This window comes from Meriones unguiculatus, chromosome X (genome assembly GCF_030254825.1).
Source record: "Meriones unguiculatus strain TT.TT164.6M chromosome X, Bangor_MerUng_6.1, whole genome shotgun sequence".
NCBI lineage: Eukaryota > Metazoa > Chordata > Mammalia > Rodentia > Muridae > Meriones > Meriones unguiculatus.
Genome location: NC_083369.1, coordinates 95,576,200 through 95,601,398, shown reverse-complemented (window position 1 = coordinate 95,601,398; position 25,199 = coordinate 95,576,200). Strand labels below are relative to the sequence as shown.

Sequence of the window (25,199 nt, the reverse complement as noted above, 5' to 3'; positions counted from 1 at the left end):
TACAGCTGAATCCTGTCACTACAGCAGGGCAACCAGGCATATTCTTACTGCTGAGTTATAACAATTAAAGCAGGTGAAGTATTAGTACATAACAATGACATTTATCCTGACTCTAATCAAGATTACGGATCTAACTATGAATGTAGCAACGTACAAAACATAATAAATGATAAACTTTGTGAGTGCCACTGGCCAAATCTAGACTGTAGGGGATTTTATGGGGAAAATTACTAAGTATCTTAAATCAATACCATGAAAATTAGAGAGGGAAAAAGAATATAGTAGAGGGGAAAAATCTGTTCTCTAGCAGCAATATATGGGCCATGGATCCCATTTAATTTTCAGATAGGATATTTTGGATGGCCTCAGACTTACTGTTAATAGACAGCTGAGGTTGGCCTTGAACTGATCTTCCTGTCTTCACCTCCCAAGTACTAGGATTGGAGTCTTATTTTAAACTGAACCACAACTAAAAAGCATTGTTTTCATAGTCAAGAAAATTGAATGTAGTGTGAATATTAGGAAATTAGAGGGGCTAGGGAGATAGCTCAGCAATTAAGAGAACTTCCTGCTCTTCCGTAAGACTAGGGTTCACTTCCCAACACCTACATTAAATGGCTCACAACCTCCTGTAACTCAAGCTCCAGGGAATCAGATACCCTCTTCAGCCTCTGCAGGCACTGCACTTATATGCACACCCACGCATACACATACTCATACATGCATATGAATAAAAATAAACTATTCTTAAAAGAAAGATAATTACAGTTGTTACTTTTACATTTATATTAAATGGTTTATATACGTTTTTATTTTATATTAAATGATTTATATAAGTTATTTATAGTAAAATATAATTGTTTTAAGTTTTCTGTTAGAAGCACCGAGCTTGGTAAACAAGTGAAATTATATGATTGGCTTTAGAATACTTGAGCAAAAGCAGTAACAAATGAGACTAGGTAAAGCAAGAATGGCAGAAAGATTGCTCAGTTGGTAAAGGTGCATGCCACCAAACCTCATGCTCAGTGTGATCCCCATCATCTACATAAGGAAAGGAAAGAAATGACTTGTGCAAGTTGTCCTCTGACATGGCACACAGTTACACACACAAGCACACGCACACACAAGTGTAATGAAAAGCTCCAGAGAATGCCAACAAGAGTTCATACTAGGTGATAGGTATGTGGAAGTTTATTCATCTTCCTCCAATTCTAAGTGTTAAAAGGTGGAAAGGGGGCCTCTTCAGTTTTACATGTTCCTCTAGCTGCATCCTCTATCTCCGTTCCTAGCACAGAAAACTTTGAAATGTATCTGTGCTTACTGACTCCACATCATCTCTCCTCAGTCCCTGTAGAATCTAGTACAGTGGACAGTTTTATGTCCATCGTGCCACCAATAATACCACTTTTATCATTGCTACCCGTGACAGCCAAACCATGAAATCTAATCACCTGTCTCCATTTCAATGGCTTTAGTAACATTGCTCACTACTAAGCCTTTCTTCTTAGAAACAAGTTTCTTCGCTTGGCTTCTAATATGCAGGCTCTGGTGTTCACCCTTTTTCACTGTCTGACCATTGTTTTTCTTTGCTTGATTCTTCTCATCTTTCTGCCCTCCATTTACCCACTAAGACCCAATTCTCCATTCTCCTCTTTAATAGTAGTCACTCCCTCAGAAACTTCATTCAGTCTTTTGGCTATAAATACCATTAGCATTACCATTAGCATATTGATCTTCAAGTTCCCATCTCTACTCCCAGCTCCTACCCTACCCTGTTTTATAAGCCCTAGCCCTCGATAGTCAATCTTTCAAACTTCCCCTAGAATTCTTCATTTTTCACTGCAAGGCTCATTGCAAGACCCGGCTTGTCAAAGTTTACCTGCCTCTCTCTTGTATCCTGTCTCTCCTGCATCCTCTCTCATGCAGTTCCTGTCAGCATTGCCTTTAGAGCATAAGCTACGTTTGATCGGTTCTTGTGATCTACCCATATCACCCTCCTCCTACGCTTGATCTGCAGTGGCCTCTCTTCTCTCCTGTGTTCCTACAGTCACCTGTCTGCAGAGCAGTCAGACTATCCTTTCCTATAGCCAAAGGTGCTCACAGTGTTCCCTGTCAGTAATCTACATGCACCTGTCCATCATGATCTATGTAAAACCCAGTGTTGCTTGTGGTTTTAAGGATGTTCGATTGCATTCTCTATCACTCTGCCATTGTTCATTCTTTCCCAGCTATCTCTCCTTCCAATCTTCATGCATACCAACCCTCATCACATGTCTGCACCTTTTCTGCCCAGAGCTTGCTTATATGTACCTTTTTTTTTTTACTTTACTCTAGTCTCTGTTTAGATTTTGCCCCAGTAAAGAGGGCTTCTACGACACCCACCCAAATAAAATATCAGTTCCCCAATCCTCACCAGCTTACTTTTACAGTATATGCTTTCCGGCTTATAGTTTATTCATTTGTATCTATCGGTTTATTTTATTTTGTACCTGAAGTTCAAATTTTATGACTTTTTGCACATGATTGATTGAAAATGGCTGACTCCACATAGTGATGAGAATTACATAGATTACAGTATAACAATAACTTCAGAAAAAAAATAGTCAACAAACTATGAAGAGTATACTTTGGACTTCTGACTGAAGCTTATACTTGTCCCTAAGAAGGTGATGAGATGCTTCCACGAGTATGACCAAGAGAACCTGTCGGGATCTAAACTGTGTCTTCTTCTCCTGCATCATGCCCATCCTTTCTCAGGCCTGCATGTGCAACTACTCTACACTGAGCTAGATCCCCAGTTCCCATACACTCTTCTCACTGCTTTGTCATGTCAGTTTGTTCTCTAATCATGTGTATACCTGCTTTTCTTTTCTCTTTTTTCCTCCCCACTTCCTTTCTTTCTCGCTTTTCTTTTTTTCCCATATACTATGTACACTTATATTTAAGGAATCATCTTTCTATGTGTTAGACTCTATGCACTTTAAAATTGTTCTAGCAGGAGGAGTAACTTCTGGACTAGATTTCTGATACTCTCCTGGGGAAGGAAAAGGATCTTTCCCACTTCTGCTTATCACCATCAAACTTCTGTGTGGGTATACTAGCTCATTTTGATTGCACAGGGTGGTGGGGCCTTTTTCAAGGGGCCTTTTGTCAGCTAAACTTACTTAAAACAATAGCAGCTCCCAGCACACACACACACACACACACACACACACACTGGGTGGCTTAAACCACTTGTAAGTCTATCATAGAAAAGAAAAGAAAATGTACTTTAACTTTAAAGGTTTGTCTGTTCATAATAGACCATGTTTTCGAGAAACATTCAAATGCACTGTTAGGCATATCAGAGAATATAGTACTTGAGCAGCACAAAGGTCAGCACATTACACTCTCTTCCGACACCATCTCTTCCAAGAAGAAACAGATAAAGATTCGGCCCTGTAAGGAAACCACCATTGTTATCACAAGGTAGGAAGGAAAGCAGATCCACAGGCAAAACATGCTCTGGGAGAAATCCCTGGGAACAAAGCTCAATGTAAGTTACTAAAACCCAACATCCATGCCTTTATTCCCAGCACTTAGGAAGCAGAGACAGGCAGTCCTCTGGAGTTTGAGGCCAGCCTGGTCTACATTGTGAGCTCCAAGACAGCCAGAGCTACATAGTGAGACCCTGTCTCAAAAAAACATTGATATCATTCTTACTCAGGGGTAGAAAAAAAAATAAAAGAAATAGAATGGTGATGGTGAACAAAGAAAAGCCATTGGCATCCCCTAAGGATCAAAGTATAGTGAATATAATTGAAATCACATTTTAGCAGGAAGAGAGATACTGTGTATTTTTGCTGAAACAAATATAAACTGTCAATCAAATAAAGAGACTATTGTACAAAAAAGAAAATATATCTGCATTTATTGAATATCATGCTTTCTGGGTGATAGCTTAATCTTGGAAACAAACAATTCCTATGTCTTTAGAGAAAGCATTCAGAAGTGAGAAGGGGAAAAAGAATTCAAGCATATAAAGTAATTCAGAAGTTTGCTTGCTTGCTTGCTTGCTAGCTTATTTATTTATTTATTTTGTTATTTGAGATGAGGTTTCTCTGTGTAGTCCTTAATTTCCTGGAACTCAGAGATCCACCTGCCTCTGCCTCCTGAGTGCTGGGATCAAAGGCATGTGCCACCACTGCCAGGCTTCAGAAGCTTTCTGTAAACTGAAAATTGTTTTTTTTTTTAATAGGTTTTAAATGTTTTAATACACATAGGTTTTATTTTGGGAGGTGAGGAATCAGAAGACAATTTGTAGGAGTCTCTACCTTCTGAGCCCCAAGTTCTCTAAGCAATCGTGCAGACCCAATCCCAAAATTTTAAGTACTACTATAGTATATTATTTAGTTTTATGTAAATTGAATTCTTTTCTATTAATTCATATTTCTGGTTTGTTTTTCTTTTCAGCCCCACTGTGTTCTCCTTGCTTCAAAAGAAAACTCTGCCCCTGTCAAGCTTGGGGGTTTTGGGGTAGCTATTCAATTAGGAGAATCTGGACTTGTTGCTGGAGGTAAGACTTAACCATTTAATGTCTTTGCCCCACCTTCAAAACCTGGTTTAAGTTACTTTAAATTTTAAAACAAGAAACTAATCCAGCCTGAGTGTTTCACATCCCATTGTACCCAGCACCATTAAATAGTTTTCAATTTAGTGACTCTGTAATCACACGTAGAATTTTAGTCCCTTAAGCATAGAACCTAGGCTTGCAGGTGTTGTTTAGTGGCAGAGCACTTGTCTAGCATGCATGAGGTGCTGGGCTCCATCCCCAGCACCGCTGAAAGTGCTGTATAGGTTTCTTCGTCATGTCCCTAGCACTTTACAGAGGAGAAGCCCCACAGAAGCACAATACAGGAACAGTGCACAAAGAGCTTACTGTTTGGAAGTTGAACTGGACAAATAGAGTCACTTGGAGTATATATGAATTTACCTTTTAGGGTCACAGCATGTCTAAGTTTAAATTTCCTGTCTCCTCTCTTTTTCTATGTCTCAAAGAATCCTGCTGAAGTCATCAGTCTGAGTGTTTGTGAAGAGCAAATAGAAAAGAATACTGGCTGCTTTTCTCATTAACCAAAGCAAAACATGATTTTCAAATTCCTGTGCCATAACAGAAAATGAAAAAGTAAAAGTAGGAACTTTCTTTACTGGTATATAGAAGTGGATGCTAATTCAGATTCCAGTATTGTGGGGATTTTTGTTTATTCTTTTCAACAGAATCCAGACCACAATACTGCCCAGGGTTTACTTCTATTTCTTAGTTTTGCAAGTTGCATAGTTCTCCATTCTGTATTCCCAGTGTAATCAATGCTTTCACTTTTCCACCTCTTTTCCACTGATAGAGAATAAAAACATGAAACAGAATATTTCTGTTAAACCAGGTGTGCTGGTGCACACACAGAATCCCAGCACTTGGGAGGCTGAGGCAAGAAGATTGCTTTGAGGCTCAGGCCAGCCTGAACAACATAGCAAGACACTATGTCATGGAAGAAAATGGAGCAAACACTCATGTTATATTCAAATGCTTTCCAAAGCATAACCATCAACATAGCTGTCTGTTACACAAGACATTTCCTTCAATTTGATTGCGGCTAGAGCATAAAGCAGGAATAACGTGGACCATCTTCTAAAACTGGAGTGTGAATTATAGTTATATTTTAAAAACCACTATGTGCCACACTGCTCTCTGAAATTAAGTTTTTTTCTAATTTTACATACTTTTTCAACTAAACATTTCCTATAACATGAGAATGAGAGAAAATGAGCCAACTTCCTTGTATATGTTATGTATTGAAATAACTTTGTGTCTGTTGCTTTAGATCTACATTCTGTTCATATTCATTGTGCAGTAGACTCTATTTTAGCTCACAATCTTGATTAGTGGAGGGAAAGTAGATTGATTAAGTTTGCCTCCATGTTCACTTATTTTTGTAAATTCCATGAAACCTTCCCCTAATTTTTTTCAACAGTTTTGAACTCACAGCATGTCCATTATTCCAGTATTTTCTGTACTCTAAAATTAAAGTCCTTTTTTTTTGTTTTTAACTTTGAAACAGGATTTCATGTGGCCCAGACTGGCCGCCAACTTGATAAGGAATTGAAGACCTAGAACTTCTGATCCTTCTGAACACTACTAGCATTACAAATGTGCCCCATCACAACTCAGTTTCATGTGGCTGGGGGTGGAATTCAGGGCTTGTACATGCTAGGCAGGCACTCTGCCAGGCATCGTCTCCAGTCCTAAAATACTTCATTTTTTGTTAAATAATTTATTTAATTTTATTTTATGTGCATTGGTGTGAGGCTGTCAAGCCCTTGGAACTGGAATTACAGACAGTTGTGTGCTGCCATGTGGGTAAAGGTCTTTTGGAAGAGCAGACATTACTCTTAACTACTGAGCTATCTTTCCAGCACCCCCTAAAATACTTTCTGGTAGTCAAAATTATTTCTTAATGTACCATTCCATATATTCTTGAAATAACAGTTTTAAACATTACAGAGCCTTTAAAAACACAATGTAGATAAAGGATACATATATTTTTTTTAGAAAAAAAAAAGCTTTCCTGCTGTTTAAAGTACTTTTGAAATTTTACTAATATTTATCAGCTTTGGAACAGAAAGCTATTTTCCTGTAGGTTGGAATCATTGATTACCTGCGCTTCCAAATAAAAAAGCTTATCTCGTTTACATGTTCTACATACTAAAATCACTTAACTCCATTACACTTCCCCCATGTAACACTCAACTGTTTAGAGAATCCATTTACCCTGACTACAACCTAGAAAATAATTACAGTGTAGTAAAACCATTTACCCTTAAAACCCATTCATAATCCTCTCTGTTGAGAGCTAAATACATACACAGGAGGTTGCCTTCCTCCTGGTTTTCATAAAATTGTATAGATTTGTGTCCCCTCATAATTTGCACCTGCTATTCTATCTGTTCAGAATGCCTTTTTTCATTTTATCTGTCACATTCAGCTGTTTTCTTAAAGACTAAGCTAGCAATTATTGCCTTTTGAAAGCAAGCATATTATAACTTATCCTAGTTCAGTGACCTATCCCTCCTCTTCCATCTAACCAGAACTACCTAGGTTGCCTACTTCCTTACAAAATTTTATCAAGGACGTTTAATAACAGCAAAGACGAGATTTGTAAGAAAGAGGGGAGCCATCGCTCATCCCTGCACATATCTGTCACACCTATCATAGTGTCTAGGGCCTGGCAGGCACTCTGGAAATGTTTAAATGAAAGACTATGGTAGCTAGTCATTTTCCAGTCAGTAGCAGGTTATAAGCAACAAATTAAGAGGTGCCAGACTGGAGAAAGCATGGAGAGAGGAAAGTAAATGAAAGCCTGATGACAAAATGCACAGCAGCCATCTGATAGCATAGAGATCCATCACTACATACCTGTGAGGCTCCTGAGAGTATGATCTGTTCAAGAAATAACCCGAGTGACGAGTCTAAGTCACCACGAAAAGGCTGAATGATGAGTAACATCCTATGTAAAAATAGGCAGGAAACTGTAAAAAGCCTACAAAATGAATACAGTGAAAGTGGTGTGGATGAAGATTCAAATCCTAAAGCATAGCCACTCAGAAGAACACCCTCCCTGAAGTCTGAGGGAAGATTTCATTATTGCACTGAAATTAGCATTTAAATATTTATGTACATAGCTGAGGTATTTCATAAACAGTTGAATGTCTGGTTAAGTAATCGATTTCCTGTTCTTAGAGTTTTGTGATCAAAGCCATAAAAGTCAAGTGGTCACACACACACAAAAAAAAAAAAAAAAAAAAAAAAAAAAAAGAAAATCAGTAGCAAACACAAGGAGTTAGGTGAAGTCTTTCACATTCCACTGATGAAATTAAAAAGCCACCACTCTGTGTCAGCTCTGAGCAAATGTTTTAACTCAAAGTATATATCCAAAGAAAGAGCACTAATTTCTCCACAGTGGGACAGCCTTCAGTCCAGATAGATGAAGAGAGCCTCTTTAGGATGGCTGAGCCTGACTCTGGTGGTTCCGTTATTTCCCACAAGGAGCCCCCACAGTGAGTCACTCTACCTGAGTAGGAAGTTGTAGGAGTTAAGTGTCAAAGAACTTGTCAACAGGTACCCAACGGGTCCTGGTAGCAGTACTGTAAATGGTAGCTTAAGCTCTCAGCCCTATTCCTGATAGCTCCCGTCCTGTCCATCAAAACGATGTTTATTATCCTGCAACCCTGCCTTATGGAGGCTGCCAATGAAATGGGAGGTTCAGCCTCCAACACTTCAGCTCCTTTATGCTGCTTGAAGAAGCAAAGCCAGACAGTCGAGAAATAAAAAGTTTTCACTCATCAGGTCCCTGTAGCCAGTACTGAGCTTTTGTGGTCCACTTTAAGTAAAGGGATTTTCCCTGCAGAACCCAGAGATGGATCTCTTTCTTCACGGGAAATGGGTGGGAAACCAGAATGATCTGCAGCAGAGATGCATCTATAATCTGTAATCGTTAGCTCCCTCCATCCCAGCCTTGTAGTCTCTGTAGATGGACTAAAAAGTCTTTTAGGTTATTTTTAAACTCTGGGCCACAGTGAGAGAAAGTATTTTAAAATCTCCAAAGCAAAAGTGATCTTGGATTCAGCATAAGAAGAGTCAGGCAGGGTGGGGGTGGGGGGCACAAAGAACAGACAGAGGAAGGAAGGGCAGGGCTGAGCCTGCAATATGCAGAACAACTGCCAAGTCTGTCTGGAAGTGGCTGGCCCTGAAGTCCTTTCCCTGGAGAGTTTAGGACTTTTATTCCTCCACAGAGGAAAAGACGACCTTGAGGTTACTCAGTTAAAGATGTTTATAATGAACAAGCAGCTAATACCAGAAGAAATCTGGTACTAGATTTCTTCTAGAAAACTGTTTTTTTGGGGGGAGGGGTTGTTTTGTTTTGTTTTGTTTTGTTTGGGAGAGAGAGGAAAAGAGAAAACTCTTTTTTTTTTCTAAATTTTTATTTATTACATATATAGTGTTCTGCCTACATGCCAGAAGAGGGCACCAGATCTCATTATAGATGGTTGTAAGCCACCATGTGGTTGCTGGGAATTGAACTCAGGACCTCTGGAAGAGCAGCCAGTGCTCTTAACTGCTGAGCCATCTCTCCAGCCCCAAGAGAAAACTCTTTATAGAAGATGAATCATGAAGGATTGCACAGGAAGGAGGTCTTGGTCCTGCTTTAGTGTATGCTGTTTGCTACCATTCTCTTCAAATGTTAACATTACGAGTAAGCTAAGAATTCCCATTCCAATAGCCATTGAGAATTGCTGTGATCAACCTAATAGGAACTTGGCAATTAAAAGCAATCTTTTTGCCATCAAATTGTTGCTCGCTTAGCCCTTTCCCTACCCCTGCCTCTACTCATGGCAGATCTTCCACGTCTTCCCAAGAGGTACAAGGCTAGCCAGCTTCCTCTTCTCCTTCCCCTGCTCTAAACTGAAACATTTAAATTTCTTCAAGACGCAAGAAAAAATTACCTATTATATAACATGAAGAGCACCAGGGTTCTGTTCTAGACCCAGTGCTCAAATAACCTATTTTTTTCCTTCCAATGAATTCCTTTCTTAAGAGGAAAAGAAGTGATGAAAGAACATCAATATTGGTAAATTTCTCACTCAGACTGATACTGCTTTTTCATTTCCAGATTTCAATTAGAAAATAAAAACTCATTTCATAAAACCAATTCCCATACTGTTGTTGTTTTAAATATAGGACGCGTTGGAACACCACACTTTATGGCCCCAGAAGTGGTCAAGAGAGAGCCTTACGGAAAGCCTGTCGATGTCTGGGGCTGTGGTGTGATCCTTTTCATCCTGCTCAGCGGTTGTTTGCCTTTCTATGGAACCAAGGAAAGATTGTTTGAAGGCATTATTAAAGGAAAATACAAGGTAATGGGTTATGGCCATTTCATTTTCCATTTAGATTAAATGATCCTGAGAAAGATGTCGTTTTGAAGTTATTGTCTGTCTTTGCTCACCAACTGGCTGCCACCTAAACCCACCCCACCAGAGCAAAGATCTGTGTTGACATCAGGACCAGGTTAATCAGAATAACAGCAGTGACAGCAGCTGAGACATAGCAGCACTTCATTTGTACCCATACCTGTACTGAGCACTTTGCTCAATCTTCCCAGAAGCTGATGGCATAGTTAGCATATAATAAAATCTCCCACCTGCCTTTTTGAGTTATAAGCATTTTCTAATAATAGAAGTCTTCCTTTGTATTTGTTCAGTTGCTAACTTTCTGGTTTCCAAGGCAATGTGCTTCATTCCAACAGTGTCTGGTATTTGATTTTTGTCTATTTTTAAAGCATTGAATACTTACTTTTATGCCTTAGTAAAAAAAAAAAAATGGACTGCTTGCAATGTCTAAAAATTAACTTATTTTAAAATTTCCTATTCCTAGCGAATAATGGCAATATTATAGAAAATGATAAAGTAGCAGCCGTACCATGATTTCTGTACCAAAGGTTTGCAGCATTGCATCTTAGAGCTTATTTCCCATTTTATTTTGCTAATTTCTCTTCTTGCTTGTCTTCATGGTTTCCTTTACACAAGGTCCAGGTCTTCAGCAGCAGTTTAAAATACAGATCCATTTCTGCCACCTCTGTGAACTTTATGGGCCTTGTCTTTTAAAAAAAAAAAAAACATACTGTGATATGATTTTATCAATATGCATTGCAGCCTCTTTATCATGGAAATGGTCAAATACACAAGGATAGTGATAGGTCTCGGCTTCAACAATTAATATATTATCAATCTTGTTCTGCATTTCACAGACTTTTGGGTTATTCTAAAATATCTCAAAAAAAAAAAACATTTCAACACCTTGATGGCACTTACCAAAAGAAGCAGTGAAATCCTGATCTTGAACATTTGTAAGAAAGGCCCAATGGCACCTTCTAAGTGTCATTCAGCTCACACAGAAGCTGCTTCTGCTTGAAAGTGATTAGACTTATTCCTCATTCACAGTTACCAACTAGCTTGATCCATTTGTCCATTTTCTCATCAAATTTTTGCTAACATACAAAAGAGTGGGTTTCCTTATGACAGTTTCTTAGATATTTTTCATTGTCCTTTGCTCATAGTTGCTCTTCTGTTTCCCACCTTTGTCCCTCCTTCTCCCTCCCTCTAGTACTCTTCCTTCTCATGACAATGTATTATGTTTTAAATCTAGATTCTGCATATGAGAGAAAAGATGGAATATTTGTTCTTTTCCCTACATGCCATTCCTCTCCCCTTTCTTGGTCTTTTTAGATTTCAGAGAATACTGTTTAACTGGACACATGCTAGCATTTCAAACAAATATGACTGCTCTCTAAACCAGTTGTTTTGCCTCTGATAACTCAGTTTTATCTAATGTTGCCAGTGGAAAGACTGTGTTTCCAGTGTTGGACTGCTTCATAAAAAGAGCAGAGAATTATCATTCCAAACCCTTTACTCAAAAATTTTAACCACCACTTTCAGATATTTTCATTTGCCAAGGAAAAAAAAATCAGTCAGATTTTGAAGGTTACGTGAGCCCCAGGAGAGGGAAGAAGGGTGTCTTTAGTTAGGTTTCTACTGCTGTGATAAAACACCGAGACCAACAGCAGGTTGTTGGGGAAAGGGCTTATTTAGCTTACAGGTTACAGTCCGTAACTGGGGGAAGCCAGGGCAGGCACTTGGAGACAGGGAGTGAAGCAGAGGCCATGGAGTAATGTTTCTTATGGGCTCATGACCCGTGGCTTACTAAGTCTGCCTCTCTATACAACTCCAGACCACCAGATGTGGTCTTCCCCTTCCACATCAATCATTAATCAAGAAAATCCCACAGATTTACATATAGGCCGGGCTGATGGAGGCATCTTCTCAATTGAGCTTCCCCTTCCCAGATAACTCTAGTTTGTGTCATGTTGGGGGAAAAGAATAAAAACAAGGGAGCATAATTATCTAGGCCCTGCCTAATTAGTCACTACCACGTACTTCAGTTGACCACAGTTTCCAAGAGAATGACAATATTTAAGCAGGCTCATGCCCGTTACCTCATGAGATTCAACAAAAGTGGCTGCTTTTGTCATTTTGCCTCTAAGAAAAGGAAAATAGAACACCATCCAAATGGAAGAGCTCTTCCTACCATGGAGGTGCTGTAAGTTCAAAGCCTCACCTGAGCCAAAGCCCAGCATCTATTTCTAGCCCCCGGCCAAACTGGAATGATTCCTTAATGCTGTGGTGCAAGTACTGGGATTTCTTTTGGCTTTGACCTGTTATATTTACTCGCCGTCACTTTCTTTTAAGAGGTGACACAGCTCTCTACTGGTTAAGGCCAGCACACCGAGCCAGAAATGTAGCTCCTTAGCAGAGCACTTGGCCTTGCATGGTTGAGGACAAGGGTTCTGTCTTCAACACTGAAAAACAAACAGTTACAAAATTCCCCCATACTGTATGAAGCTCCTGGCACTAAGCAGCTCCCATATGGTCATTCACTCAGGCAACTTCCACCCTCGTTACTACCTCCAGTTCCCACTTCCCTTCCCGGCTCCAAGGTCTGGCACTTTCCTTGAGTGTTTTTCTCATTTCTGGTCTTAGACATATCCCCTTTCCCAGGAGCCTCCCAATTTTTTCCTCAACGACCCAAGGCCGTTATCAGAAGACTTTTTGAAAAAACTCATAATTCTTTTTGTTTGCTTTTACTCAATTTTAGCACATGAATTAGTTGTCTCATATCTAAAAGAAAGAAGTAACTTCACTGAGTACAGTATACAAATAGAATTGGCTATTTTACAGAGATATGAGGATCATATATTTTTTTCTTAGATATTGAATACTCTAGTCAAAATATCCAATTAATTTTTGGTCGGTTGGTTGGTTGGTTGGTTGGTTGGTTGGTTGGTTGGTTGGTTGGTTGGTTGGTTGGTTTTTTGAGACAGTGTTTCTCTGTGTGACCTTGGCTGTCCTGGACTCACTTTGTAGCTCAGGCTACGCTCAAACTCACAGTGCTCCACCTGCCTCTGCCTCCCTGAGTGCTAGGATGACAGGAGTACACCACCACACCAGGCTTCAATTAATGATTTTTTCATAGCTTCACAACAAATGTTGCTCTAAGTTTTGTTTAGGGCTTCCTTTCTTTGGGAATTTTTATCCAGCCTAGGTTGACCACAAACCCACAATTCCCTTGCTGTAGTTTCTCAGTTGCTAACATTGTGGTGGTGCACAACTACGCTTAGCACCTGATCCTGACATTTGAAGACATTAGTTTTCAAATCTATCTTTAGCTGGGTACAGACATCAAATGCCAGCATTCAAGTGGCTAAGGAAGAAGCAATGGAGGTTCAGAGTCAACCTGGCCTACACAGTGAGTTCTACTCCATCTGGGTTTAAGGAAACTTGTCTCTACATGGGGATCTTTCTTAAATTTTTTTCATTTCAAATTTATTTCGATACTTTTTGTGGATCAGTATAATTCTTGCCTTTTTAAGTGACAATAAACTAGAAGCCAGAATCATGGGCGTCCTGCCTTTCTTTTTTTTTTTTTTTTTTTTTTTTTTGGCTTCAAACTATTTATTTTATTTTATTTTATTATTATTAGTTACATTTTATTAACACTGTATCCCAGCTGTACCTGCCTTTCAAATATTCAAAATATTACAGTCTAACAACTCCAATAGAATAATTGCTGCTACAAATACTCATATGAACATAAGGAACAAAAATCACAAAGCATTGAATGCATCCTCTTCCTTGGGTCTAATTTCTGTTATTTGCTCTGAGAATGTTACACTGGAATAGTATAGGTCATAGAATGTTAAATGATAGTTAACTGTTGATTTCTTGAAGAGAACTGTGTAGCTTTCCTTGTTTCCTCCTCAGATGAATCCAAGGCAGTGGAGCCATATCTCTGAAAGTGCCAAAGACCTAGTACGCCGCATGCTGATGCTGGATCCTGCTGAAAGGATCACTGTTTATGAAGCACTGAATCACCCATGGCTTAAGGTAACTGCGTTCACAGGTCACCATGCACACAGCTAAGCACCATTCTAGGAGATGAGCCTTTTCACTCTTTGCTTGCTTCTCAGCCTTTTCATCAGTTTTGTCCATCATTTTTGCTGTCTTGTACCCTGTCTGAGACATAAATGATATTCAGCTGTTGGAATGGGCACAAAAGCAAGTTAAGATAGGCTGTTGTCAGACAACACATGTACCAGAGACAAAAAGGAACAGCTGAACACATGAAAAGGAACATTTTTTCCTACATTGTCTTTATATTGGGTATGACTGCATACTCATGGGATTGCATTGGTTTTTCAATAGACACTAGGTGTAGATTTATTGTTTTAGGGGAAAGACAAAAGTTGTTTTTATATCCCATTTTTCTAGATTAAGGAAAATCATATCTTGAGACATCAGGAAATAGTATTGTTTCATTAAAACATTATGCCATAATTCCAGGAAATTCTTGCATCATAAGGAAGAATATATATTCAGAGATGTTCAGAATTTTGCCATAAGTTACAAAAATTGTTACTGTTAGAGCCAAGAGTTCAGTTCAGTCTACCATGACCCATCATTTATGATGTACATATCATGTCCCTTTCACTAAATAGATGGCGTTGCTCCAGCCACATCCCTCTTTCCAACATTATCAGTTTCCTGGATCTTTTGGCTCTAACTTGTGATTTGTTTTGATTGCTTACGTTCACATGCCTTCTTGTTGGTTGGTTGGTTGGTTGGTTGGTTGGTTGGTTGGTTGGTTGGTTGGTTGGTTGGTTGGTTGGTTTTTCAAGACAGTGTTTCTCTGTGTAGTCCCTGGCTGTCTTGGAACTCTCTCTCTCTCTCTCTCTCTCTCTCTCTCTCTCTCTCTCTCTCTCTGTCTCTCTCTCTCTCCTCTTCTCTTCTCTCTGTAGACCAGGCTGGCCCCAAACTCACAGAGATCCACCTGCCTCTACCTCCCAAATGCTACCTGCCTCTACCTCCCAAATGCTATCTGCCTCTACCTCCCAAATGCTGGGATTAAAAGTATGCACCAGCACTGCCTGGCCATCTTCCTTCTCTTGATCCTACAAACTTCTCCAGCTTCTGCCTCCATTCCTTGGTTCCCTCAATTGCAAAACTAAAAAGAACTATCTGTACCCATTGCTCTAATTTCTCCCATCCATTTCTCTTGAACTCATACTAGTCAAGATCTCAATCCCACGAAGCACACAAAAACAACTCTATTGGCTATGGGTATGTCTCAATAGAGTACTTGCCTAGCATGAGCAAGGCCCCAAGCTTCAACCCCAGAATCTCAAAAACTCAAAAGTAAAACACATGTCCAGTCACTACTGACCTTCACATTGCTGAGTCTAGTGGTCAAATCCCAGAGCAAGACATTCTTGGTCTGTTGATAACATTTGACATCCATCTCCTGGAACTTTCTTCCCTTGGTTTCCAGGATACCTGCCCTCTGTTTTTTCCTTCTGCTAGTGAGGCTACTTCTCCTCATATCTTGCTGATCTTTCCCCCATTTCCTTACCTACCACATCACATGGATTTGCCACTGACTGGCCTTCATCCTTGCTCCACATCTCTTTCTCCATTTCACTCTATACCTGGGAGGCCTGACTGAGTTTGACTGCCTTTAAGTGTCTGTATGTGATGGGTCCTGGATCCATGCCTCTCTCCTGAAATATTCTTCCTTAACTTGCTAGCTAACTGGGTTTTTTGAATCCTTGTTGATTTTACCCTTTTCTAGTTTCCTGTGCCTCATTTTCTTCATTCTTGCGTTCTTGCTGGTCCTCGGACCACAGGCACATCATTGCCTTAGCCCTCCTGTATTAATCATACTGTTTCCCTAGAATATTCTTCCTCTACATCACTCTGTGGTTTGTTTCTTCACTATATTCAGACCCTTATTTAGAGACCAGTTTCTCGGTGTATTCTTATCTGGTCACTCTTATACCATGACGTAAAAATATTGATTAATAATGCATCCTGGTGACAACAACATGGAATGATTTTATGGAGCAATTTAAGCATTTCACTGAATCTTGATTCTCCTTGGTAATACTTCTTGGGCTTGGGGGTGGAGGGTACTGTTCAGTGCTGCAGCATTTCCCTTCTATGTGTAAACCCCCAAGTATAGTCCCCAGTAACATTAAAGAGAATATTACTTTTGAAATATGCATTCAACCTTTTAATGTGTTAGTACTAATTCTTCTGGTTTCGCCAGCAAAGAATACATTCTTCAGTACTTTATTTTGCTATTAGTGTGTTTTTCTCCCTGAAATGAAATGAACATCTTAGAAAATTCCCGTTCCTTCTTTGCTTCTCTCAGTTTTTTTCTAATAAGGATCTTTTGTCATTTAGAAGTTACTTTAAATGCCAAATAAGGACAGTAGCAGCTGTTTAAATTATTTTTAAGATCCTTTATAAAATGTCTTAGCATTAGACAGTTACCGTGGCTTTTATTATCAAAGCTTATCTTACATAATAACATTTCTTTCTGGAAATTCTTATCTCTACCAATGATTATAGTTCTCACCCTTAGTCTGAACTTCATACAGAATAGATTTCTGGAACCAAAATATTATAAAATGTCAGTAACATAAAAGGAAAAGTCTGGAAAGGTAAACTCAGAGTCACTTGTGTGTGAACTACTGTTTATCTGCATTGCTTATGTGTCATCTGGAGATGATGAAGTTAGTGAGGAGCTTATCTAGCTGGAAGGAGCAGCTTTAGGTTACATTTAGCCCCTGTTCCTGTGTATCTGTGTCTCATTACAGTAGATGAAAGTTATGTTTGTTTAGAATGGCTAAAATATAAGGCATGGCTTAATGAAAACACCCTCAGTAACTACAAAGTAAAGAAATTGAATAATGAAAATTCTTGTGATAAAGAGTGTCCAAAGTCAGAAGTATCATTTGAGTGAAAAATAATAGCAAAAAGATTTTTTTTTTTGGTTACAAAAGTAGGGCTTGCTTACTTATTCCATGTTGAAAAAGAATCTGAGTATTAAATCAAGTAATACGTGAATATCCTATAGTTGTTGACTTATCTACCTGATAACTTGCTATGAATAGTCATCCTAACAAAAGTAGGATTGAGTACACACAGAGTCACAGCTGTAGTAAGCTTTCTAGACTAAAAGGAAGACAGAGTCAGACTGTAAATAGACTTTCATATGGTGCTAATAGAGAGTAAAGAGACAAGGCTCTGTCCTGCATAGATATAGCCTCTTCTCCACGGGTTCATTTTTTCACTGTTTTTTTGTTTTTTTGTTTTTTTTTTTTTGTCCTTTGGCTTTTCAGGCAGCCACCTTTCACCTAGCCTAGGATATGTTAGGAATCAAAAATAAAATAAAGTAAAGTAAAATGGGATAAATAAAATAGCAGCAGTATCAGCCCAGGATTTCTCCTCCAGCCCTGGGATCCCTAAAATGTCTACCTTCCTTTCTCCAGCTCTCATTTTCCAGCCATTATATCAAGGAGCCTACCCAAGGTCTTTAATCAGCAGAAGCATGTGATGAAATATGCCTGCTCTGTCTCATCACTCACCTCTAGACAGTACTTTAGTACTTTGCGTCTCAACTTATTTCCTCATTGTCAATACCTAACACTTTGAGGGAGGTCTTTATGCTATTGGGTAGAAAGTATTTTCAAAATCAACCATAAACCCTATTTGCTGCCATGTATCCAAACAAGACATGTATCTTTCAAGCTGCTTGCCCTAGTCTTCCTACTACAGTTGGAAGACTTGTACCCATTTACTCGGACCCGAAATTGTGCTGAATCGTGATATCTTCTTCCTCTCACTACGCATGTTTAGTCTGTCAGAACATCATGTTCTACCTGTAAAATGCATGTCAAACTAAAAGCCCGTATTATTGGAGAAACACTACTAAGAGGATGAAAAACAAGCTACAACCTCAGAACAAATTCTTCCAAATGATGTATAAAGGACCATCTAGAGAAAGTAAAGAATTCTCCAAACCTCATAAGGAAACATAATGTAATCTAAAACGTGGGAATACTTGAGCAGACATTTTTTACAAAGATGCACAAGTGATTGATAAGTGCGGGCAAAGCTGCTCAGAATTAGTAGTCATTAGGGAAGTCCAAATAATGCCATAGTGACACTACTTCTACAATTGTGTGAGAATGGCTAAAATAAAAATTACTGGGGCTGGACAGATAGCTGAGCAGTTAGAAGCACTGGCTGATCTTCCAAATGGCTCAAGTTAAATTCCCTACACCCACATGGCAATTCACAATGATTTGTAACTCCTGTTCCAAAGAATCTGACGCCATTTTCTGGCTTCCATAGCCACTGTATACACATGACATACATACGTACATTCAGGCAAAATCACTTTAAATAAATATAAAAGGAGAATTAATAAATGACTAACCATACCTAGTATTGACAAAGATGTAGAACATCTCTGACTCATGCGGTTATTGTGAATGTGAAAAGATACATCCAATTTGTAAAACAGTTTGATCACCTCTTAAAAACTTAAACATGGCTCATTCACATGGCCCAGGCATTCTGTTTGTTCCTTGGAGAATTAAATGTATAGTCATGCAAAGACTGACTTGTATGTGAATGTTCATAAGATGATTTTTTTTTACACTTACATTTACATTCACTTGGTGGTATTTGTTTATTTACCACGGCACACGTTGTGCAGACAGGTGAGAGGGTAGCTTGTAGAGTTGGTTCTCTTCCTTGTGTTTTCTGAGGATCAAACTCAAGTCATGAGGCTTGGCAGGAAGCACCTCTTTAATATCCCCATCCTCTCATAATAAAACAAGCCCAACCTGCCCCATCCTCATCATTGCTCCCATCTGTCCATCGTCTTGTCAGTGCATTCTCTCTACATGGATGAATCTGCTTGCTCTCTATCAGAATTTTCCACACATTCTCATTCCTTGGACCTTTGTGGTGAGTACTTGCTCTGTTTCAACCACTCTCTCAATAAATAGTACCCCAACATTTTTTAATTGTTTGGTTAATGATTTTCAGTCTGGTTAGTTCTGACTTGTATTACGCAAATAGCTAGTGAGGTTGAACTTTATTTCCTAATGTTTATTGTCCATATTCATTTCATCTTTGGTGATCTGTGTGTTCATTTAATTAGCCCATTTGTTGAGCTTAGTTCTTGTTCTTGTTTCATAGCTCTTGTTAGTCATTTATACATTACAGATATTACTTCTCTGTTAGATGTCTGGCTAGCAAAGATATATATTTTTTTCTTTATAGGCTGCCTTTTCAGTCAATTGACAGTTTCCTTTTGTTGTAAGAAGCCTTTTTAATACCATGAGGTCCCGTTTGTTGATTGTTGACTTCATCTCTTAAGTGACCAGAGTAGAGTCCTCCTAAGGAAAATCTTCCCTGTGCCTGTATCTTCAAGAGTTTTCCCTATTTTTCCCTCTAGCCATTTCAGAATTTCAGGTCTTACATTAAGTCTTTGATCCATTTGAAGTTGACTTTTGTGCAGCGTAAAAGATAGGGATCTAGTTTCATTCTTCTAAAATAAAGTTCAAAATTACTCTCTTGGAATTAGAAGGGCTGCTACGAAGGAAATAATTCCTTTCTGGGCAAGAACATGAAGCAGACCCGGCGTTGAAGAAATAGCTTAATTACATGCCCCTTGAAAAGTCTGTCCTGGTTGGAAGACCTTATAATTTTTGTTGTCTAGTTCTTGCTGACAGTACAGAATGCTGGATCAGTACAGACCTAATTTTTAAGAGCTTGTTTTACCTGACAGTTAATATTGAAAATAGCCTCAATGCAATGAGGTGTTATGTATGCGAAAATGTCATAATGAAAGCTATTTTTTTACATGCTAACTAAAACAATTTAAAAAAGATAGCTTCATGCTTTCACGACCATTATGATAACTTTAGCCACCTACTTACATGTCTAAAAGTTAAATAAGCTATTTCTTTAGTCCTTTATTGTTGCTAAAAATATTATTTAGCCATTAATTTTAATGTTCATATCCCTTGTTTCAGAACTTGTATCAACATATGGAATAAAATAACCAATTACCTAAAATTAAATCTAAACTTCACCTTTAAGAATCTGACCTTCACTAGCATATTGAAAAAAGATTGATTAAATGATATGTATGTAATAAATGTAACATAATTATAGAATAAATGATGACTCAGATAAGAATAAAATTATAAATAACAACAACAAAAGAATCTGACCTTCATAATTTACATTCAACATCTTCACTTTTTTCAATGTTTGTGTATGATAATAATCTTCTTTTATAGGAGCGGGATCGTTATGCCTACAAAATTCATCTTCCAGAAACAGTAGAACAACTGAGGAAATTCAACGCAAGGAGAAAACTAAAGGTAAATTTTAAAAACCACCCAAAAGCTCACTAAGTGTAGTTGTTTTGTTTTTTTAAAGCACGTATACACCTAGAGGAAATTCAGTTCTATTTTTTTTAAGATTTATTTACACATTTTCTGCCTGCATGTGTGCCTACGTGCCAGGAGAGGCATCAGATTTCATTACCAAAGGTTGTGAGCCACCACGTGGTTGCTGGGAATTGAACTATGGACCTTTGGAAGAGCAGCCAGTGCTCTTAACCTCTGAGCCATCTCTCCAGCTAGGTGTAGTTGGTAATCATGCTTTTATTTTGTTTCAAGTCCCATAAACACGTCCTTCTGTTGACCATTATTTTTGCTACAAATAAATTATTTCTAAAAATTATTGCCATTTCAGTAAACTTTGGGGTTTTTTAAATCATTTAGGTTAATATTTCAGCATGAATCAAAACAAAATTTAACAACTAGAAGCAACATTATATTTTAGATTTGTTTTGTCTTTAAAACTTATATGGTTACATTTGAATCTAAGCTATGTTTTCTCAAATATAAATATTTTGACAGAAAATATAACATGACACATGCCATAGTCTTACCACTGAGAAAGCTGAAGCAGGAGGTTCATGAGTTTCAGGCCAGCTTGGGCTACATAATAAGACAGTGCTTCAAAACGTTAAACTGACAATAAAAACTTTAAATGTGACTTTAAATTTTTTAAATGTGACCTTAGTTCTCTGGAAACTGCAACTGAGTTAGCATTGGGTCTAGTATTGAACAACCATCATAAAGCAATAAATAAAAGCTGCACTACCATAATCAATAAAAAAAAAAGGTTTGCAGATCATGGTTTATTCTCCCTAGAGAGTTCTCTTGCTGTTCTCCCTGTCCTCTGCCTCAAAAAGTTAAAAAGCACAATGATAATGACCCCTCAGAGGGAGCCATTGTAATTCAGAACTTTCTGCAAAGCACCCAGTATTCAGTGGCTTTGGGGCAGCAGCACCTGGCCACAAAGATCCAGAGGAAATGATTGATGCTTGTTTGATCTGTGGTGCTGTATGTATTAAGTCTGTTCTATAAGTAGCTGACTGGATAATAGTCTCTAATTACATGACTCCTTTCAATTAGAAAACATCTTGAGTATTTTTCAGATGTCTTAAATTATAATACTATTCGTTTAGTGATCTGTACCCCTTGAAGGTTATTAATGGTTGTATACAGCTATAGATTTTATGTAAACATACGGGGAAACTCTCTGGTTATAACAGTACCATGAAAGGGTGAAATGCCCAAAATGGTATCCATTAGCCACATGTAGCTATGAGAAATTCAGTTACTTAAGGTAAAAATCCAAGTGCCAGTTCCACATTTATACTATCCTGTTTCAAGTGCTCAGTGGGCTAGTAGCCACCATATTGTAAAGCATAGATACAAAACATTCTCGCCCTTGTAGAAGATTCTACTGGACATGGAATGGCACTGTACAAGAGAACTTTTCACCTCTCATTGTTAATGATGAGCATTCTTATTTAAGCTTTTCTCCCAATTCTTTTGTTATCAGGGGTTAAACTGACCCTTCTCTCTCTGCCTTATAAAATCCTTGGCAAAAATAGTTGTTAATGATATGCCATCATTGAGATAGTGACCAAAGAAGTTTATTAAGGCTTGACATCTTTCCTTTGACATGTGCCTAAATTGTTACAGGTTTTAAATGAAAAAAAAAAAAAATCTAACCATTCATAGTAAAATTTGGTCAGCTCTCTTACATTTAGTTTCCTGTCCAAAGAAACTGTGTCTGTGCTTCTTTCTTAATTCTTCTGAAAAATCTCTTTAATCCTTATCTCTGCTTTAGTTTCACATAACATTACTCTATTTGAGGTTGAACCTTCCATTACCCAAATAGCCACTTCAGTCAGGCTTGAGCAATCCCATCACAGGAGACATGTTCGCCACTAAGTGCCACAGAAGCAGACTTGGACCAAAAATAACCAAACTGGTGACTAGGACTCATTTGGACAATGCCAAACTATCACAACAAACAGGGATCACATGGATTTCCCACTTCCCTTTGCAGAGCTATTTAAAGTCTCATGACCCGCCAAGCAACATAGAATTAGAAACATCAATGTAATCATTATGGGTTTGTTTTGAGCCCAGGCTACAATTCCTGAGAATTGTCAGCCAGCAGGTTAGCACACGCCAGGGAGCTTATTCTCCTCCTTAGACCTCTCCTCTGACCTTCTAGAACAAAGGCGGTAGCTTCCCTGGTTTCCAACACCCACCACCCCACCACTTCTTTCCACAAATGAACAGATAGGTGTCCACTCGTCTTTACTCCAGACACTGATTTGAAGTTCCCCAAGTGGTGCAGAACCCAATTCTTAAGACTACCTTAGAGGTGGTTGAAAAAGAAAATTCACTGAAAGGTAATTAATTGAATTTTGATTACGGGTAATAGAAGAAATAAAGAGGTGCACAGCAGTGCAGGAAGAAGTCGCTCAGGTTATGGTGGGTGGGTGAATCCTGGTTCTGACTCTCCCTCACTTGAAGCCTTGACCAAATTACCTAAAGTCTCTACGCCTCAGTCATCTTTATCTGTAAAGTATGTTAGTGGTAGCAGCTAATTTCTAGGAGTAGCAGGATTCAATGAGTTACTGTTAGAGCAGTTAGAAGAATACCAGGCTTTGGTAAATGCTCCAAAGATCTTTTTAACGATTAACCTTGTATTTTTGTTAATAAATTATTATTATTATAATCTATAAATGATTGTAATTCCTGAATAAGCACTGTATACCATGTTAGACTCATGCTAGTCATTCACTTTAATATTTTAGAGCTTTTAGGAACTGTTAAACTTCTATTACTTATTTATTTGTTTGTCTGTTTGTTTGTTTACTTTGTGTGCCCAAAGGTCAGGAAGCACACATGCCATACCAGCATGTGGAGGTTGGAGGACAACTTGTAGCAGTCACTTTTCTCCTTCACCATGTGGGGCCCAGGAACTGAACTCAGATAGTCAGGCTTGAAGGCAGGCGCCTTTACCCACTGAACAATCTCTTCTAACCCTTAGGAACTTTTAAGAATGCATAAAACACTGAAAATATTTACTGAACAATCTCTATTCTTATATTTCTTCAAAGTAATTATGCTTAGAATTTTCTCACTATTTATTATCGTTTTCCCTTATATTTTCAACAAGAAGTTCTTATATAATTCTACTCATACCCTTGTCTCTATTTTCCTCAAGTAGTATAGCCATGTAACCCTTGTAAGTGCCCGAAATCTTTCTTTGTCTTGAATTTCATATATTCTGCTGTTTTTATATATAAACATGCTTCTGATAAAGTGTAACAAATAAATTAGGCACAGTAATTAAGATTAACAATAATTCACAATAAAATGTAATAATTATAGCAAATATGTTATTATAAAGGCCATTCAGAACATATAAATTATTGATTTCTGGAATTTCCCCTATAAAATTTTTATACCAAGATTGATTGTAAGTAACTGGAATTGAGGAAAGGGGAAACTACTCATGTGAGGCTCTTGGACCAGCAGATTAGCATTGCCTGGAGCATATTAGAAATAGAAATGCTTGGGCTGTAATATATTCAGATAAGAAAAGACAAGTCCCAGATTTTTTGGTTTTGTTGCTCTCCTTGTGGAGCTCCTGTCTCCTCCAGATCCTTCATCTCTCTCTTCTTTCATAAGATTGCCTGCATTCTGTCCAAAGTTTGGCTATGCGTCTTTTCTGAGACTGATACTCCAACCAAGGACCATGCATGGAGGTAACCTAGAACCCCTGCACAGATGTAGCCCAAGGCAACTCAGTCTCCAAGTGGGTTCCATAGAAATGGGAACAGGGACTGTCCCTGATATAAACTCAGTGACTAGCTCTTTGATCACCTCCCGCTGAGGGGAGAGCAGCCTTACCAGGCCACAGAGGAAGATAGTACAGCCAGTCCTGATGAGACCTGATAGGCTAGAGTCAGATGAGGGGCATGGGAGGAGATGAGGGAGAGAGGCTGGGATTGAGAGGGGACAAGGCTACAGCTTGGATACAAAGTGAATAAATTGTAATAAATAAAAAATAATTAAATTAATTTTTTAACAAAAGAAAAGAAAAAGCATCCATTTAGAAAGAAAATAAAATTGTTTTTGCAGATGGCATGGCTCCATATTGTAGAAAATCCTAAAAAATTCACTAGAAATTTATAACAATTATAAGTTTATAACAATTATAGATTATGAATGAGAAAAAAGTGAATAATACATGTATATATATATATGAGTAATTAACAATCTTCAGAGGAAATTAAGAAATAAGTCTATTCACGACAACATAACAATGAAATGTTCAGAAATAAATCCAACAAAAGAAATACAAGATGTGTAAATTAATATTGCTGGGATAAATTAGGAACCTAAGTAAAAGAAGACTATGCTATCTAGGCTATGTGCCCTGAGGTGCGGGCTCCTTGAGTGAGACATTAGTTACTTTCTCATCGCTGCAGTAAAATACCTGACAAAAACAATTTAAGATAGGAAGGGTTCACTTCGGCCTACGGTTCAAGTGTATAAGGACATGAGAGCAAGAGTATAAGAAAACTAGTCATGTTGTGTCCAGTCTGGACGCCAAAAGAAACGAATGCTGCTGCTCAGCTCTTTCTCTTCAGTCAGCCTTGGTCTCCAGCCCAAAAGAATGGTGCTGCCCGAAATAGGGTGGTTCTTCTCTCTGCAGGTAATCCTCTCCAGAACGCTCTCATAGACTTACCGAGTGGTGCTATCTTTGGTGATTCCAAGTGCAGCCAAGTTGACAGAGGAAATTAA

General features: G+C 38.3%; 1 protein-coding gene across 13 annotated transcripts in view; it reads left to right on the top strand.

Annotated features, from left to right (window-relative positions):
• Positions 1 to 25,199, top strand: part of Cask (calcium/calmodulin dependent serine protein kinase) — a 350,715-nt gene that overhangs the window by 227,240 nt on the left and 98,276 nt on the right. For all 13 annotated transcript variants that reach the window (XM_060375163.1, XM_060375171.1, XM_060375166.1 and 10 more), the window contains exons 6-9: positions 4,453 to 4,555; positions 9,773 to 9,948; positions 13,909 to 14,031; positions 20,307 to 20,390. In XM_060375163.1, coding sequence (XP_060231146.1) covers positions 4,453 to 4,555; positions 9,773 to 9,948; positions 13,909 to 14,031; positions 20,307 to 20,390 — 486 coding nt within the window. The remainder of the gene's footprint in view (positions 1 to 4,452; positions 4,556 to 9,772; positions 9,949 to 13,908; positions 14,032 to 20,306; positions 20,391 to 25,199) is intronic.